General features: G+C 41.0%; 1 protein-coding gene across 1 annotated transcript in view; it reads right to left on the bottom strand.

Moving 5' to 3' along the window:
• Positions 1–515: 515 nt before the first annotated feature.
• The window catches only part of ttc7a (tetratricopeptide repeat domain 7A), a 58,708-nt gene continuing 42,622 nt past the window's right edge, over positions 516–16,601 (bottom strand). Inside the window, exon 20 of the mRNA XM_025897469.1 lies at positions 516–4,253. Coding sequence (XP_025753254.1) covers positions 4,035–4,253 — 219 coding nt within the window. The 3' untranslated portion in view covers positions 516–4,034. The remainder of the gene's footprint in view (positions 4,254–16,601) is intronic.

Below are 16,601 nucleotides of genomic sequence, written 5' to 3'. Positions count from 1 at the left end.
CAGAATTGTGGAATGGCACTAAAGTAAATATAGCTCTGCTATACGTTTTTTAAATGTAAATTTAAGGCTAGCATAGCTTAGTACAAAAATCTATTTTGCATTATTTAAAAAAATGGCATAAATTCCACAACTTTGGACTTTACACATTGTGTTAAATATAGACCTTCTGAAGTGAGAGTAAACAGATTTACTTACCTTTAGAAAAAAAATCCTCTGTTAGCTTAAACTTTATGCTAGGTTAAGCTAACTGCCTACTAGCTAGAACAGTAAGTCTGCAGAAAGCACGTAGTCATGAGAAGAAATGTTAGATAAATCTTTTAGCCAACCTTTGAAAATGACACTCATGGATTTTATGATGATACATTTTCATTATAGCCTACAGTATATCGATTCAGGCTGATGTTAATTTGAAGCTATTAACAGCACCATAATGTAACTCATAGTAAAACTACTGGCAAACATTTATTGAGTTTTTTTGTTTGTTTTTTTAACTGAAAAATCGTCTCAATCATCAAAACATTTTACTTTTTTATTTTACAAATGATTTTTACAGCATTTTGAATACATTCTTATGTCAACACATGAACACTGAAAATGCTTGAACACATTTTCCCCTTGGGGATCAACTCCGACGCATCTGTCATTTTATTAATAAATGAGATTATGAAACCACATCTGATCCTTATAACCTCCATCACACCCCTCACCCATCCATGACTCCCCAGCCTTGTTTGGTCATCACAGTGATGGTTTACGGTTTCCTTGTTGGCGCCCCGCAGCAGCAGCACCACCCAGCCCGTGCCCTCCATGTGCCCCTGCCGGGTTGGCATCCACATTGATGACCTGAATACCACGCTTGCATAGAAACCTCCCCCAAAGCGGTCACCGCAGTTCATTGTACGTTTGTTTATCATGAGGTGTGGAGGGTTTGTTGCTCAGGTATGACAGTGACACCAGAGTGATGTGCACGGGTGGCATCACAGTGACAGTCTAAATATGAATGCGTGTACATGTGTGTGTATACTACATGTTTAAGCATATATACTTGTGCTGTACCTCAAAATGACTTCATCGCATGTCTCTCATTGTCAGAGTATGTGTGTATCTTTGTGCACCATGTAATACTTCACTCCTTCCCCTTGAGGATTAGACCATTCATCTCCCGAAGCCCCTGTGTAGGTGTCTCACATGGTGCTAATGAGGAGAGGACGGAACAAGGGAGAGTCAGTGAGTGAGGAGGGAGAAAAAGTAAAAATAGACTATTCTGATGGCAGAAAAGAGGCGACAGTGATAGATAATCTCCATGTCCAAAAATCGAAGTATTGATGAATGAGGGATTTTCATGCCGAGAGCGATTGGAGCGTGGGCGGTTCTTTTTAAAAAAAGAATACAGGGAAGGTAGAGATTGGTGCTTGCAACACTGCAGGGAGGGAGAAGAACAGACGGCTTTTTTTTCTCTAAAAGCAAAGCCAGGGACTCTTCCCATAACACAAATCAATTTACACCAGCCCGAGACATTGATTATAGCTGGTTCATTTCTCACATGGTAGCAGCAGACATCAAACAGACACTGTCAAACTTGTAAAACCACACGTCGTGTATGTGTGTGTATGTGTGTGTATGTGTGTGTAGTGACTGTTTGTGTCTTCCCACTGTATATGTATGCTGTTCAGAGGACCAGATCTCTCTCCACTTCCCCAGTTACTCAAACAAGGGGATGGCTGCTAGGCAACGAAGCCACATCACATCACATCAGCCAAGCTGGGAGAGGGCAAGAGACATAGAGGGTTAGAGGGAGCGAGAGAGAGCGAGAGAGAGCAATAGAAAGAGGGAGGGAAAGGAGGAGGGAGTTTGGAGGCAGAAAACTGTGCTGGCAGTATTACATAAGCCAGCAGCCCAGTCCCACTGCTCACATTTATGTGGTTAGGCACTCGGAAGTGATGCCCATTAGTCACAAGTGACAAGGCAGGTGAAGATACAAAATCCAGCAGTGATTTTTAAAAGCCATTGTTGTTTATAATGGACGGCATTATGAACAGATGAGTCAAGTCCCCCACCCCCCAAAAAACACACACACACATGCATATGTGCATGGATGAGGGCCTACTGTACCGTACAAACAGAAGATGGACTGCTAACATCCCAGAGGGATCATTCAGAGGGAGCAGATACACATGTATTAAAATACTTCATGTACACACATATAATGATGCCATATGGAATGACGTGTTCATGCTGGTTCTCTTGAAGATGAGCAGGAGGGAGTGTTTGTGCTTGCATGTGTGCATAAAAAGCTACACCAGTCAAGGCCATCATCAAAAATACATCAAAGGTCCAAATAATAATGAAGCTGAGCTGCTGCTGTGATAAACAGCATGTACATTATCCACCTATCTGCACTGCCACATGTATCAGAACACAACAACATGCTTTTTATGTCAAGATGTAACCAGCACATCTCTGAATTTATGAACCCGGTGATTATGATCATTAAAAATATCCCTCCATAGACTCCATAGGAGATTTACAACAGAACGCTACTTATGCTAGAATATTAACTTTCTATACAGCCTTTGTTTATCTGCAAAGACCTAAAGCCCTCTCTTTCTTTATCCGCACAAACTGCATTAATACAATTGGTGGTGTTAGAAGCTAGCAATGTTCACATAGGTACTATAGAGCAATTAAACTGATAATTATCAAAGAGACAAAGAAAGTTGCTGACATTAATTACTTTTTCAAGTTGAGGTAAAAGTGATTTGTTAAACGCTTTGTTCTTTAAAATATATTTGATGAAGGAATGGATAAAATTTTGGAAAATGTAGTTAGATGAGTAAATAAATACCACTCAAACCTCTGTCCCTTAAACCTGAAGTCACATTAGCTGAAGAAAAATATTAAACTTGGGGAGACAGCTCGCCTAGTTCAGTCCAAAACAGCAAAATAAATAAAAATAAATATTTTTCAGAAAATGAGAACTTCTATCTTTAAGCAACAAATACGTGGATTTCAATTTAGTGACCTGCAGCACACTGCAGCTCACAGGGATGGGTACACCAACAGGCCTTCATGCCAACAGCTGGTTCCACAGAAGTATTTTAGACTGGTCTGTAGGGTTAGACCAGTTTCAATTTTGAACACACGTTAGTACAATTAAAATTAGACCACTACACAAAAATTAACAAACAAGAAATTAGACAGGCCTCTCCTCTCCTGTGGAACCAGCCCGCAGTTTAAAACTTTGGGATATGACATGTAGTTGTTGCTGGATCTGGTGACCTTCAACCATTTTTCAGTGCAGTAGACTAGCACCCTCCCTGAGACTGGTTATGCTGGAGGTCTTTGAATTTGTTTTAGACAAAGTCTCCAGACCAAGTGCACTTACTTGGTCAACTTTTTTTTTTCATTTGGTTGAAAAAAAGTCTTAATTTTCCCACAGTTCATAATTAATATAGTCCTGCAAAGCCCCAGTTGGCAAGTGGCTGCTGGAGGCTGCTGCACCAAAAACCTGATTGCCATCATTATATTGTCCAGGTTGTTTGTAATTTGCATGAAAGACACAACTTTTACTTTGAATTCAGGCAGTCTCGATCTCCTGTTTGTGTTGCACTTCTCAGTTTCACTTCCACTCCGCAAGTGTTTGCAGACAAGTTTGCAAACTACAAACTTGACTGTGGCAACCTGATAGCAACCAAATCAGTCAAATCGAGGTTTTCCATGCATAATTTACCTCTTTGCCACCAATTTTATGCTCATGACCACCAGCAACTTCCAGCAACCACTTACCAACTAGTTGGGGACCTAGATACTATTTAATCTTGTTTTGTCTTCAAATTTCATAAATACATGAGTGATATCAGTCTGTTCGTCTCCCCAATGGTAAGAAAACAGACCCATTTCCCAAAACTAACTATTGATTTAAAGCTCATTTTTCCATTGTCTTTCTTCAGCTTATCATTAGATTTTAGCATTTTGACAAAAAGCCAACATCTTCACCCCAACCCAAACCTCCAGGCCACTGCAAGGCCATCGTTTCAGAGCTCTCTGGGGATGACAGTGAAGGGCCGGACGGGACTGGAGGCCTCCAACTCCAGGGCTGTCAAGAAGCAGTCGGGGGCCTGGTTGGAATCCCGAGACTGAAGAGCCTCACCCAGTCCACTCCACGCTTCGTGGGAGGTGCTGTGGATCTGAACCGCATCACGCAGAACCTTCTCGCCTAGGTGGACACGCCCAGTTTTCACCAGCAGACGGCCCTAAATGAACAGAATGATGGAGACGTGCAGGAAAAAATAGTTTTACATTTATGTGCATTAATGTCACACTTCATAAGTTATTTTCAAAAATGAAAAATTCTCTATGCACAGAAAGAATTGTCCTGCTTAGAAAACAAAAACTGGATTTCTCTAAAACCTTTGGGAAAAAAGGAACTAACGAGTAAACTTATTAACATTTTTATTTTAAGCTAGCTGAGTGTGACATGTTAAAACTGAATAATAATCACTTTCAAAAAGTTGGAGGATAAAAGCTGACCTTTGGCATACTCTAATGTTCACAGAATGGAGATTGTACATTTAATTTTAGTACCTAGTTGCTCATATTATGTTTTTACTCTAAATATCTACCATCAAAACGTTTTTATGGCATGATAAGATCAAGCTAGCAGATGGTGGCTTTTTGCTAAAAACCCAAATCTTGGATTAGAATGCCTGCTGTCCTGCAGACGAGTCAGGATGACAAAAAACAAAAACGGAAACACAAGAGTTGTATTCAGCTGGGATTGTACAGCTGAAGGGAGAAAATCCACAAATGATGAGATTAGGAGCGACCTTCTGCAGAAAGATGATGCAGTATGTTAGTGTGCACACAGTAACACGTGCACAAGCGCACACATACGCTGATGAAAACTGATAGCGGGCTTAGGGTTAGCGAGAGAGACTGCCTGAAGGGATCCTTTAAGTAGATGCGAGTTACTTGCTCTTCCTGCAGATGATTTGCCAACGCAGACTGTCACTTTTTGAATGACTGGGTTTGTCATAACATAATTATCAATTAAAATATTTTCATTAGGAAATAATAAAACCTGTATTGTTTAGCATCTGTGTACCTTTTTTTTATAGCAAACCCAACACCAATAATCGAAGTCTGTGAGAAATCTCAGAATTATTGCGGGCTCATTTGAACCTCTTTATTATTATTACAACAGTCACATGTTCCCGGAATACTGTGTTTTACTGGGTGAGTAAATGTCACAATAACTCTATCCATCCATCCTCTAACGCTTATCTTGGTTTGAACCCAGACTTTCTTCAGCCCAGCTACCTCTTCCAGTTAATACAGGGGAACAAGAGTTGTTCCCAAGCTAGTTGAGAGGTATAATTTCTCCAGCAAGTCATGGGTCTGCCTTGGGGCTTGATCCTGGTAGGACATGTTCAGAACACCTTGCCTAGGAGGCATCCAGTAGACTCAACCCCCCAACTTATCCAAGTTGGCTGGCTCCTTTCGATGTGGAGAGGCAGCGGCTCTTAAAGGACCGAGCTCCTCTCCCCATCTCTAAGAGATAGCCAATCCACCCTTTGAAGGACACTCATCTCCAACACTACAATAACTGTTAGACAAAAATTTTAATTTTTTCCCATAAGCAGCATTAAAAAAAAAAAAAAACTTCCTCACTGATGTGAAAGTTGCCTGGAAAGGTTTAATTCATGAGTTATTAAGTATTACCACTATAATGACATTGCTCTACCAAGTATGATTTTACTAATCATCTCCCATGCTAAACGATGTCTTAGAAAAACTGCGCATCCTCTGAATGCATATGTGATAGATTTTGTAGGTAAAAGGTTACAGGGAAAGATAAAGGTTTACAATGCAGCTAGCATATAGCACTGGGGGTATTTGCTTACCACCACTGTTAGCCAGTGGCATCCCATGAGAGCTCATAACAGACCATTAATGTGCCATTGTAAAAGGAATCTTTCTCCTTGCATGTTAAAGAGTGGTCTGCATCCATCCTTGAAATAACTGCTATCTTGTTGGCTATTGTCTCTGGAAGCAAGATTAACTCCGTTTCACTATGGTCTCACCCACAGGCCGTATCCAGGTCCCAATAAAAGGAGAGCGGCAGCCTTTTCTGGTTGTTTGCACATGCACAATATGGATAAACGTCTGGTTTTTGGCAGGAAACTGATGCGAGACGAGCATGCTAGACAAGCTGCTGTTAGCTTTGCTTTCACTGTCGAGATCAGTTACCGTCTGGCCATTGTGTGGCAATGTCTGTGATTTATCAATGCAACAGATGAGTTTGTTCTTACTATCTACCTAAGCCAAAAGACTCCACCAACACTTTAACATTAACATAAATCACTTGCTTGACTGAATGTACAAGATCAAACCAGCTGTTTTGTTAATACACCACCTTCATTTTTCAGTAATCTTTTTAATCCACCTGTAAATACTGATGGTTAACCATGTCACACAGTTTTCAAGTCTTTCAATTCAGCTGTAGTTTTTATTTTGTAAATATATTTAACATACTTTTTAAAAATCGAGGTCAAGCCACATACCACTGATGTTAGTCATGCTTACGTCTCACTACACACAAGAAGTCGTGCACTCCAAGTGAAACCACTGGTAAATGCATCCTCCACTGGTCTCTTGTGGGTTTTACTCATTACAAATATTATCAAAGCCTCAACAAAAGACTTTTTACCAAAAACCTAGAGACCAGCCTATATCAGATTCTCTGTTTCATGTATTCAGAACAATGTTATGGCCATTACTGGCAATCGCTGACATTAGTCATCTTAAATGTCCCTTTTTTGCTTATTTACAACTCCACATTTTTTGGACTCTACTACAGTAGCTTTGTATGATTCACTGTTGAGAATAATCCCTATTATTTAATACTGGGCGGTCATGTAGTTATGTAAAATTAAGGAAATATAACAATGATAAGGAAAAACTCTTTAAGCTTCAAAAGTTCCAAACTTTGGCAAATGCAAATTTTTAAGTTTACACAGATGTACTAAACTGTCCAGAACATTCAAAGACATTGGTACGGTCCTGTACAGAACTTTATTTTCCCAAAAAGCTCATTTGCAGTGGGGGGTGACTATTACCTGAGGCTAGACCAGGAAGTGTGGTAGGTATGCATTCACCCACTGGTTTTGCACTTTATGAACACACTCTATATAGTATATATACAGTATGTTCATAAACAATCCACGGTTTTCCTTTACAAAAAGCTGAGGAGAGGAAAGAATGAGCTATAGCTGGCATTTTTGGTAATCTGTAAGGTCATTACCACTGATGTGCATATATTTAAAAAATGTATTTGCAAAAGAGAAGAACACTGTGGATGATAACTGTTGTCACAATGTTAAAGATCATAGCGCTACATAGGTTTTGTTGCTTTGTAGCACAGCTCCATGGGGAGTCTGGCACAACACAACCTCATGCAACTGACCAACAGCACAGAGTCAAATCTGCCTCACATATAAGCATCGTCTAAAGGCGCGCACACAAGCTCCAGTGTCACATGCATACTCAAGGTGACAACAGGGAACAAGTCTTGCACAATCATCCCTTGACTTACTCTGACTATCTGTTACACACACACACACAGACACACATACACAAACACACACACGCATGCACGCACATACTCTGAGATGGCCTGAGGTCAGACAGACGAGTCTTGTTATGCAGTCTCTGCTCACAAGCTTGAGATTAATTGGGCTGAAATTCACAAAGCTGTCTAGGGGCTCTGATGCAACTTTCAATAAGAGTGCACACTCTGCCTTCCTTCTTTCCTCTGTTTTCCTTTTTCTCACTTCTGCTGGGTGGAAAACATGGAAAAACAACAAAACTGTTGGTACGTAGAAACGCAGGATGTGCACACAGGTCTCCAAGCTTGTAAAAGTGTGTACAAATGTGTGCATCAGTGCACACATGTGCAGGGATGTATGATGCAGTCCTTGCTGCTGGTTTGGTCACTAGTTTCCACATCTCACTATCTGTGCCCTTGTCTCCAAACTCACATTGGCTACATTGTTCCAACATTTTTTTGGCATTAACAGTTTGCTAGTGGACTAACACACACACACACACACACACACACACCAACAGTCATCTGTACCATCTGTACCCTATATCATTTAGGCTGTTACCTATGGAAAAGTTGATGTTTATAGGTCAGTTAACTCAACAGTACTGTACTTAATATACAGTACTGTGTTTTACAGGAAGCCATTTCCGTATTTAACTGACAGACACTGGCTTCCAGTAAATTTCGGTGTTTCTTGTAAAACACTGAAAAACTGTTTTTTCTTCTTTAAGTAAGATAAAAAGAGCTGCTTGTGGAATGTGGTAAACTCAGAATAGCAGATGGGAAATGGCTAACTTAGGGGTATGAGGCGATTTAGAGGAAGTTATGCTTCTAAGCTGCTTGTTGACAGTTTATCTGTGCACCAAGGACAGTCCTGTGTAGCGACTCTGGCTACAGCAGGGAACAGTAGTTAGGATGAACAGTCAACATGATTAATAAATATACTGACAACATTAAGATCCAGACACAACATAATGGTGGATTTGCTTGTAAAAGTGAGAAGTTGAATTTCCACTTTTGAGCAAATTGACCAATTGCATCCCGTCTCTGTTGTTTTTTTTAAGGAAAAGCATAACAATTATGTGCCCCATCCACTCAACATTTAGCACATATCATGCTGATGGTTTATAGTGCATTCATGGAATAAATGAAATATGAACTCCAATTCCCCTCAAGTCAGAATAACAATATATAGGAAGAACGTAAGCTCAGTTAAATTCATGTATTGCACATTAATTTTTTACTGACAATCATTTAACTAAGGCTGTAGTAAGCAGAGTGTTCTCACTGCTGTAGTAAACAGGCCTAGAAACAAGGCAATCGACTGGAAACCTCCGGTCGTTGGGGTAAAATGTATATTTACTGCAGCAGTAGCTCTGATAACAAGTCTGGTAAAGCCTTTATTTTCAAAACAGACGAGCACAGAAGGGGAAAGAACAACGTTCACACTTAGGATATTGAGCCATCCAAAAAGCACATGGATGTGATTTCAGGACCAGAAGGCCAAATCAAAACTAGAGCTTGCTAATTGACAGTTACTAGCAATTAGTTGGCGCCCCTCTTTTTCTAGTGAAGGAAACGATAACGTTTCTTGAGAACAAAACAGAATGTGACTGGCACAAACTCAAGAGATGATTAGCACCAGCATCTGGCTCACAACAGTGTTAGCAGTTATGTCTCAGTCACAGTAGAATAAAAACAACAGCCACCTGCGACAAGTAAGAAAATCAGTGTCTGAAATGGTTTCTTCCTGTGACTGATTGTAAACAGTTACAGTGGCAAACTTACTGCACAGAGGTTGACCAGACATGGAATAAATGACAAATGGTGACCACTTTGGATTAATAAGGTAACTGAACAGGTATTTTGATGGGAGGCAACTTGTTGCCAAAGAACTGCAATCTGACTCAGACTTACTGGAACCACATTTTGGAAATAATTGCTATTTAATTTATACATTTAGACAGATTGTCAACGCATTGGCATCACTCTGAATTAATTGGTGACAATGAGTGCAACTCAGCTGTGATGCATCTCTTTGCTAGTTGCTGACTTTTAGCAAAGCTCATATTTCACCCTGGAGTTAAATCACTGTCATTTTTCTTTTTTAAGTTTTAAAATTAAGTTTAAATTCTAAATTTAAGTTTTAAACCTCTGAAGTCATAACCGATTAGATGTGCAATTTCTGCCAATTTATCACAGTGAATCCTGCATTACCATAAACAGGTAATTGGTCCCATTTGATTGCAGACCGGTAGCAGACTGATAGTAGACTGACATCATATTTTATCTTCATCTTGACACACCAAACATGCTTTGAAGACGCCAACTGGCTGCAATTATTTACAAACCTGGTCCCCATCTTTGAAGCAAGCCAACAAGATCACATGGCCATTGTACTTGCTGGCAGCGGTTCTGGTTGCACCACAGTCTCCAACAACTATATTCCTCAGTGTGACTGTTCACTACTGACCAGACAAGATTTTAAGAAAGCATTTTGCAACATCTTCTTTGGCAATGAATGCACAGATATGAGACTGAAATTAATGTCCTTGGAAGGAAAGCAAATGCATGTTTCTGAAATTACTAAACTGAGAAATCATTTTAGAGAAAGAAGAAGAGGACAGATTCTTGCTGAATGTGAGAAAGCGTTTCAATTATTACAAAAGGAGGAATCCAGACACAGGACATCCACTAATCAAAGGGCCGACACTCCTGCTGTCCACTTGTCTGAGGGAAACACAGTGAAAAATGCTGATGGTTAAGCCATTGTTGCCCAGTGTCATTGGTGTGCATGTGTGTGTATGTGTGTCTTTGGATCAAATTTCATTAGAAATTCAGCCAGTACAAATAATATATTGTGAGGGAGTGGGAGAGAGAACAAACAAATTCAAAAGCATTTCAATTGCCATCAAATGTTTCTGGCATTACGTGGAGAAAACTGGTATCTAATAGTTGGTCTTTAATTACTCCCAGCCATCTGTCTCCAGTTTTACCTAAAGCTGATCTCAGTGAGCTTGGCAGCACAGGTTTGTTTCTTTTCATGCCGTTTAAGCACAACCGAACTGAGCTGAGCCAAACTCTAAGAGTGGGCACTGGTGTTTTCATCAGTCTTTCAAGCCAATTTTTTTTAAGCAAACTTTTGAAATGCTTCAAACTACAAACAACATTTAATTAAGTGAACGTCCTTCGACCAGACTGAAGAGAAGGGAAAAAAGCCTTCCTGGATGTCGCAAACAAGCACACCCAACAGAGATTTGATTAAGGAATTGATTAGCATTGGGGAAATGAGTTCTTGTTCTTTGGTGTCAGCATTATTATATTATTCATATTCCATACAGTACAAAGACAAAAAGAGGACTTTGTAATACTGTAGCATACCAACTATAGCTAAGCAGGCTCCCCGGAGATTTATTTAGAATAATATTCATTCGATAACTTCTTCATTACTAGAAACTTTTTCTGCCTCAATTGTCCGTAGTCATCGTAGTTTGCATACAAACTACTTGGATGCAACGCAGCCCAACTCTTAAGCCAAACATAGATTAAAAAGGTTTGTGGAGGCAGAATAATGGTCACATACTTAAAAGGCATAAACACAAAATCATTTTGTGATAAGATGATCATATGAATATTTTCACAGTTTTAAAAAAAGCAATAAAAAAATCAACGTCTTTGAGACAGCGGAGAGACAGATGAACTCTAAATTTGGATTTGCAATCTGCTGTTGTCAGCCGTGCCGCCTACAGAGCTGTGACTGTCCAGACAATCCAGGAAATTAGAAGTTAAGGTACAAGTGGATATATGGACTTGATCTAGAGAGAATTAAATGATCCTACAGTTTGGTATAGCACTCAAAACCATCTGATCTATACACATCAAGTACACACAAACAAGTCGTGGCATAATGCCCTCGCATTCAACCAAGACCAGAGACTTTACTTGAACTTTTAATCAGTCTGGATGGGCAGGTATGGATACAGTGAGCCAAAGTTACTGTATTTACCTATGCCATGTTGGCTCGACCTGTCTTTGACTGCTATTGGATTAATATTAAGTAGTGCTGTCAGCGTTAATCTCGTTAAAATGACGTTAACGCCATAACCGCATTAACACGGCAAATTTCCGTTAGCTCGTTAACGTGGATCACTCCGTGCATGGGGCTGCATGGTGCTAACGCGTTAACAAGCTAACCACGCTGACGCGGTGATGCCGTGCAGCCCTCGCACGGGACAATCCGTGCATGGATTGATGAGATGGTGAGATGAGATGGTGAATGGTGAATGTAGCGCGGGCACCTATCATTAAAAAATATATTAATGCTGGTATCCAAGAGCTCTTAATGTTACCCTTAAAAAACCAACCAAATAAACAGTAAACCAACCAAGAACAACACGTGGAGAAATGAACCGAAGGTAGAGTCCAGATGTGTGGAGAACTATGACTTCAGTGAAATATGAAACTCTTTCAATGCAGATCCCATCAGCTTGCTCAGAGTCATCCACCACTTGGCAAACCAACATAGAATGAACATGTACAGCTTCAAACGTCCAAAACAGGGGTGACATTGTATTGCCAACTGCTGGCCGGCCATTATATCTCTTTATATTTTGAAGGCAAAAGGTACGAAAGGGTTAGAAGGTATTTAGTCCCACCAGGACCTCCACAGTGGGTACTTAACCCAGGCTGTCTCGAGATACGTTAGTCTTTAATACAACATATAGTCCAATAATTAGGGAACTTTTCAACGGCGATACCTGACAGAGATGCAGATGTCTAGTTGGATCGGACAAAAGATGGTCTTCAACTTCCCAGCTCACTATAATCTATTCGATGTGAGATTGTGCTGTTGTGCAAAAAGTTCGCCAATACTCCTCCTCTCTGTCCAGGCACCTTCCTGTAGTGTAAACGCATCTGAGCTGGACTATTTTCTGTTGTGCTTTGAGTATCTGACGTGATACTCAAGAAACCGTCAAAAGGCCCAATGCTCTTATCTAAACCTAACAGTATAACTTATTTCATTCCTTGAAGAGGAAATGTGACTTCAAATGGAACATCAGACTCATGAAGACAAAACATACGAGAACTGTGGAAAATATTCTGACTCAAGAAACTGCCAAAAGGTTCATGTGTGTCATGATAAATCATATACTGACTGGCTGTGATTTTATATTCAGCATTCATATAGTCGAGTGGTAATATTCCTGTTCCTAGCTCTCAAACAGAAAGGGAATAATAATTCCTCAAAGTGTACAAAAGGCCTGCTGTCCCATCCTGATCTGTTTGGCATCGCTGGTTAATATAGGATGTCCAGGAGAATTTAGTACATAACACACACTCCTCCTACCGAGATTAAAACATTTTAATTAATTACTTTCACTTTTGTTGGGGTGATATGACTTCACGCACCTGGATGGCACGTTTGCATGGAAAATACCGTGTGTTTGGGAAAAAAACAGCACATACAGTGCAGCTACGGTTGACTCCTTCAAGTACATCCTCACTTTACAGCACATTACATCACCTATATAAATATATACTGGAACAAAGTCCGACGCACAAACTTGCACGAACACACACACACCGACGTGGAAAGAGGAAAAGAATGAAGGACAGAGTTGATACTGGAGCCTCAGAAGTAAGGAAAAGGAAGAAAGAGAGGAAGGAAAGAAGTGTGAGTGAGCAAGAACGAGCTAAACTGAGAACAATGAACACAGAGAGAGAGAGAGAGAGGGAAGGGGGAAAAAGGAGAGGCGTCAAAGAAAAAGGAAAAAATAAGTGAGCCCAGATGAGCCATACATAGCAACGGAGGCACCAGCCAACTCCCAATCGTCTTTCTGTTTGCACCCCTCCCCCCACCAACCACCACCACCAACCCACCCACCCCACGATATTTTTCATCTTCTCACTCTCTCTCACATACAGTCAGACTCTCTCTCTCTCCATGGTTATCAGAGGTCGTGCTCAATAGAATAAATTTCCCTGGTTGCTAGGCAATCCCATAAAGCGGCGAGAACGAGCAAAGTGATATAAATAATGTATTTGCATTATCTAATCAGCTGACAACCACCCCCTCCCACACACAGAGAGGAGAGAGAGTGCGAGCGAGTGAGACAGGCATGGGGGGGGGCATTTGACAATTGGAACGCGATTAATTCATTGAGCGCAAAGCCTTCGTCCTTGAGAGTATGCATGCATATGTGAAGCTGTGTACGAATATGGGTTCGTTGGAGAGGGCCGAAAGTAAAGTGTGCGTTTGTGTGCGGCTGACTCAGAGCGGGCTCCACTACAGAGCAGGAGAGATGAGATGTGGAGGATGATGGGAGTGGGTCAGATTCATTGCATACCACGCCGGAAGCAAGGCTGGGCCATGTTTCAGGATCAGCTAACTGTCAGAACACAAACACACACGCGCACATGCCACACATACGCACAAGTCGACCAAATGCTTACCATAATGAGGTTAACAGCACAAACAGACAAATGTGTAATAGCTACTCCCATGATAGGCAAACGTAATGCATGCTTAGTTGTAGCCAGTGGACTGCAGCGACCGAGAAATTAAACTGAAAATCCCGGTCTCACACGCACACACTTGCACACTTACAAACACCATACTATAGTCATATACTGGTTTCCCTCACTACTGCACCCTCCATCCATCCAAAAATACTCCAAAACCAGCAGCTGACCAGAGCAGTGAGTCACTGTCTGATGGCTTCGTTTCTTTCCCTCTCTTACAGAGAAACCATGTGGACACAGCTGATGCTAACATGAAGTGCAGTGAGTAAAGCGGTGTGCGGGTGAATAAGGGAAGATGGTAGCCACATTGCATGGGTTGGTGAGCTTCTGCATGGATTCCAGTAATGGGTTTCTCTTACTCACATGTCCCTTTCCCCGTCTAACATGGGTAGAGTGGAAAATCTACACGATGCTGTGTTATACCTCAGAAAGGACTCGTGCCAAACAAAATGTTTCTTTTGGTGGTTTTTGGATGATTTGGCTAATCAGACCTAATCACCTTTCAATTCTGGTTTAATGCGCAGGCATGTGGATTGGGCCTGATGCTCTTTGCTAAACCTAACAGTATAACTTTTTTTCACAAAAGTATTCCTTGAAGAGGAAATGTGACTCACAAAGCCTTGCTGTAGGATTCAATTAGGCAGGACAAGAACCCACAGTGGAAACCTCACAGGCTGTTAGGAGACTTAGACCTTTCTCTGCTCCTGGTTCTGCTGGAGGTTCGTCTCCAAAGTGCTTGCTCATAGAGGGTCGTCTGATTATTTTCACTCTATTATTGTAGGGTCATTACCTTAAAATTTAAAGCCCCTTGGGGCAACTGTTGTTGTGATTTGGCTTTATAGCTATAAAACTGAACTAAACTGAACTGTATTGAAGCTAACAGTTTAATGTCAGTGACTTTGAAATGAAAGCTATTTAGACCACGCCTGCAGCATTTCAAGAAGACTGCTGAATGGTGACACTAGCTTCTGAGCTTTGTCACACTTTTTAACTTAAAAGCAGACTATAGCTTACAAAATTAACATCACGTTGTTTTAAATAAGACGTGAAACTAGCAAGGAAGTGTTTACTGAGGGGATAGATCGAGTCAGCAGCAGTTTTTCTGTTGACTTCTAAACATACTCTGCTTCTTGCAATCCGATGAGTCTCCCCCTACTGGATGTAAGAAACATTACATGTTTAAGGCAGTTATGCACTGGCTTCACTCTTAAATCTGGAAGCAACGTATCTTTTACAGTTTATATGCAGCTTAAATGACCTTAAGAAAGATCCCTGATCTTCTAGTGGAAGCTATGTAGACAGTGCAGTACACCGTGGGCTCGCATGATAAGCCCACTGAAACCACTTGCAAACATACTCATAATGAAACTGCATTTCCACAATAAATATCAGATCAGATTAACTGTTGAGCCACAGAAAGGCTACATCTTTAAAGTATAGTTACCATGAAAACATCTTAAGGACATTCATGGAAAGTACAGTAGGTACTTTTGCAGAATAATAACTGAGGTGTAAGAATATCTACCAAGAATATCTTAAGAATTCCCCTTAAGGCACAGCAGAAAATGGGCCACTGGCACACAAAATGTCCACAGTAGATACTGTATAAAAATAAATGGATGAACGCAGAGCCACACAGCACCACAGAGTAACTGTAGGCCGATTTCTGGCCGGCTGATGCAAGTCACAAATATGGGCGAAGCTCCAAATAAAATGTCCCACACACTGTCCCACATAGGCTCCATAACAATGCAAGAATGCAGTTATTTACTGCAACCCTACATTAGCATGCCTAACATAGTATAGTCCACAAACTTTAGCGTTCTACAAGCTGAATTTTTGTATTTGGGTCAATTTGTGCCTATTACAATGTGTGCCTTTGTCCAAGTGTACACATATAGCTTACTCAAAAAAAAAGAAGCCCAAGTAGTCCACATGTGCTCCAAATCCATGGAGGAAGGCTGGCATACACAAACACAGTCATGCCTAAACACATGCACATGCGTACACGTACTCAAACACTCAGACTGAGAACACATCTGTCCTGTAAGAGACCCAGAGTAGGACGCTGCCAGCTGGCTTTGTTTCAACTTCTCACCCCCTGGGATTGGTTCTCCCACAGGCCAAATATGGAAGAGATGCGTACCTCTGTCTAACCCAGTGGGACTGCACTTCTACGCACACAGACACACGCACATGCATCCAAAAGTGCGCTGTCGGAGCAAAAGCACTAGCCTTATGTGGTCACAAGAAGGCTAAAGTGATATCAGCCAGCACATCTCTCTGGTCACTATGGAGACCACAGTCATTATGTGTGAGTGTGTGTGTGTGAGTGTCGAGTGCTGCGTCTTGGATTTGAGGAATATCCCTCTCTGGTTCGTTCACTGTGACAACAGAGTCAGTTCAGAGGTCAGAGGAGCTGTGGTTAATCCTGTGGATCATCTGGAAGACAGACTGAGAGAGCGAGAGAGAG

The sequence above is a fragment of the Oreochromis niloticus genome, linkage group LG13, assembly GCF_001858045.2.
Source record: "Oreochromis niloticus isolate F11D_XX linkage group LG13, O_niloticus_UMD_NMBU, whole genome shotgun sequence".
NCBI classification, from domain to species: Eukaryota; Metazoa; Chordata; class Actinopteri; order Cichliformes; family Cichlidae; genus Oreochromis; species Oreochromis niloticus.
Note: the sequence above shows the minus strand (reverse complement) of the source record. Positions and strands in the feature narration are given on the sequence as shown.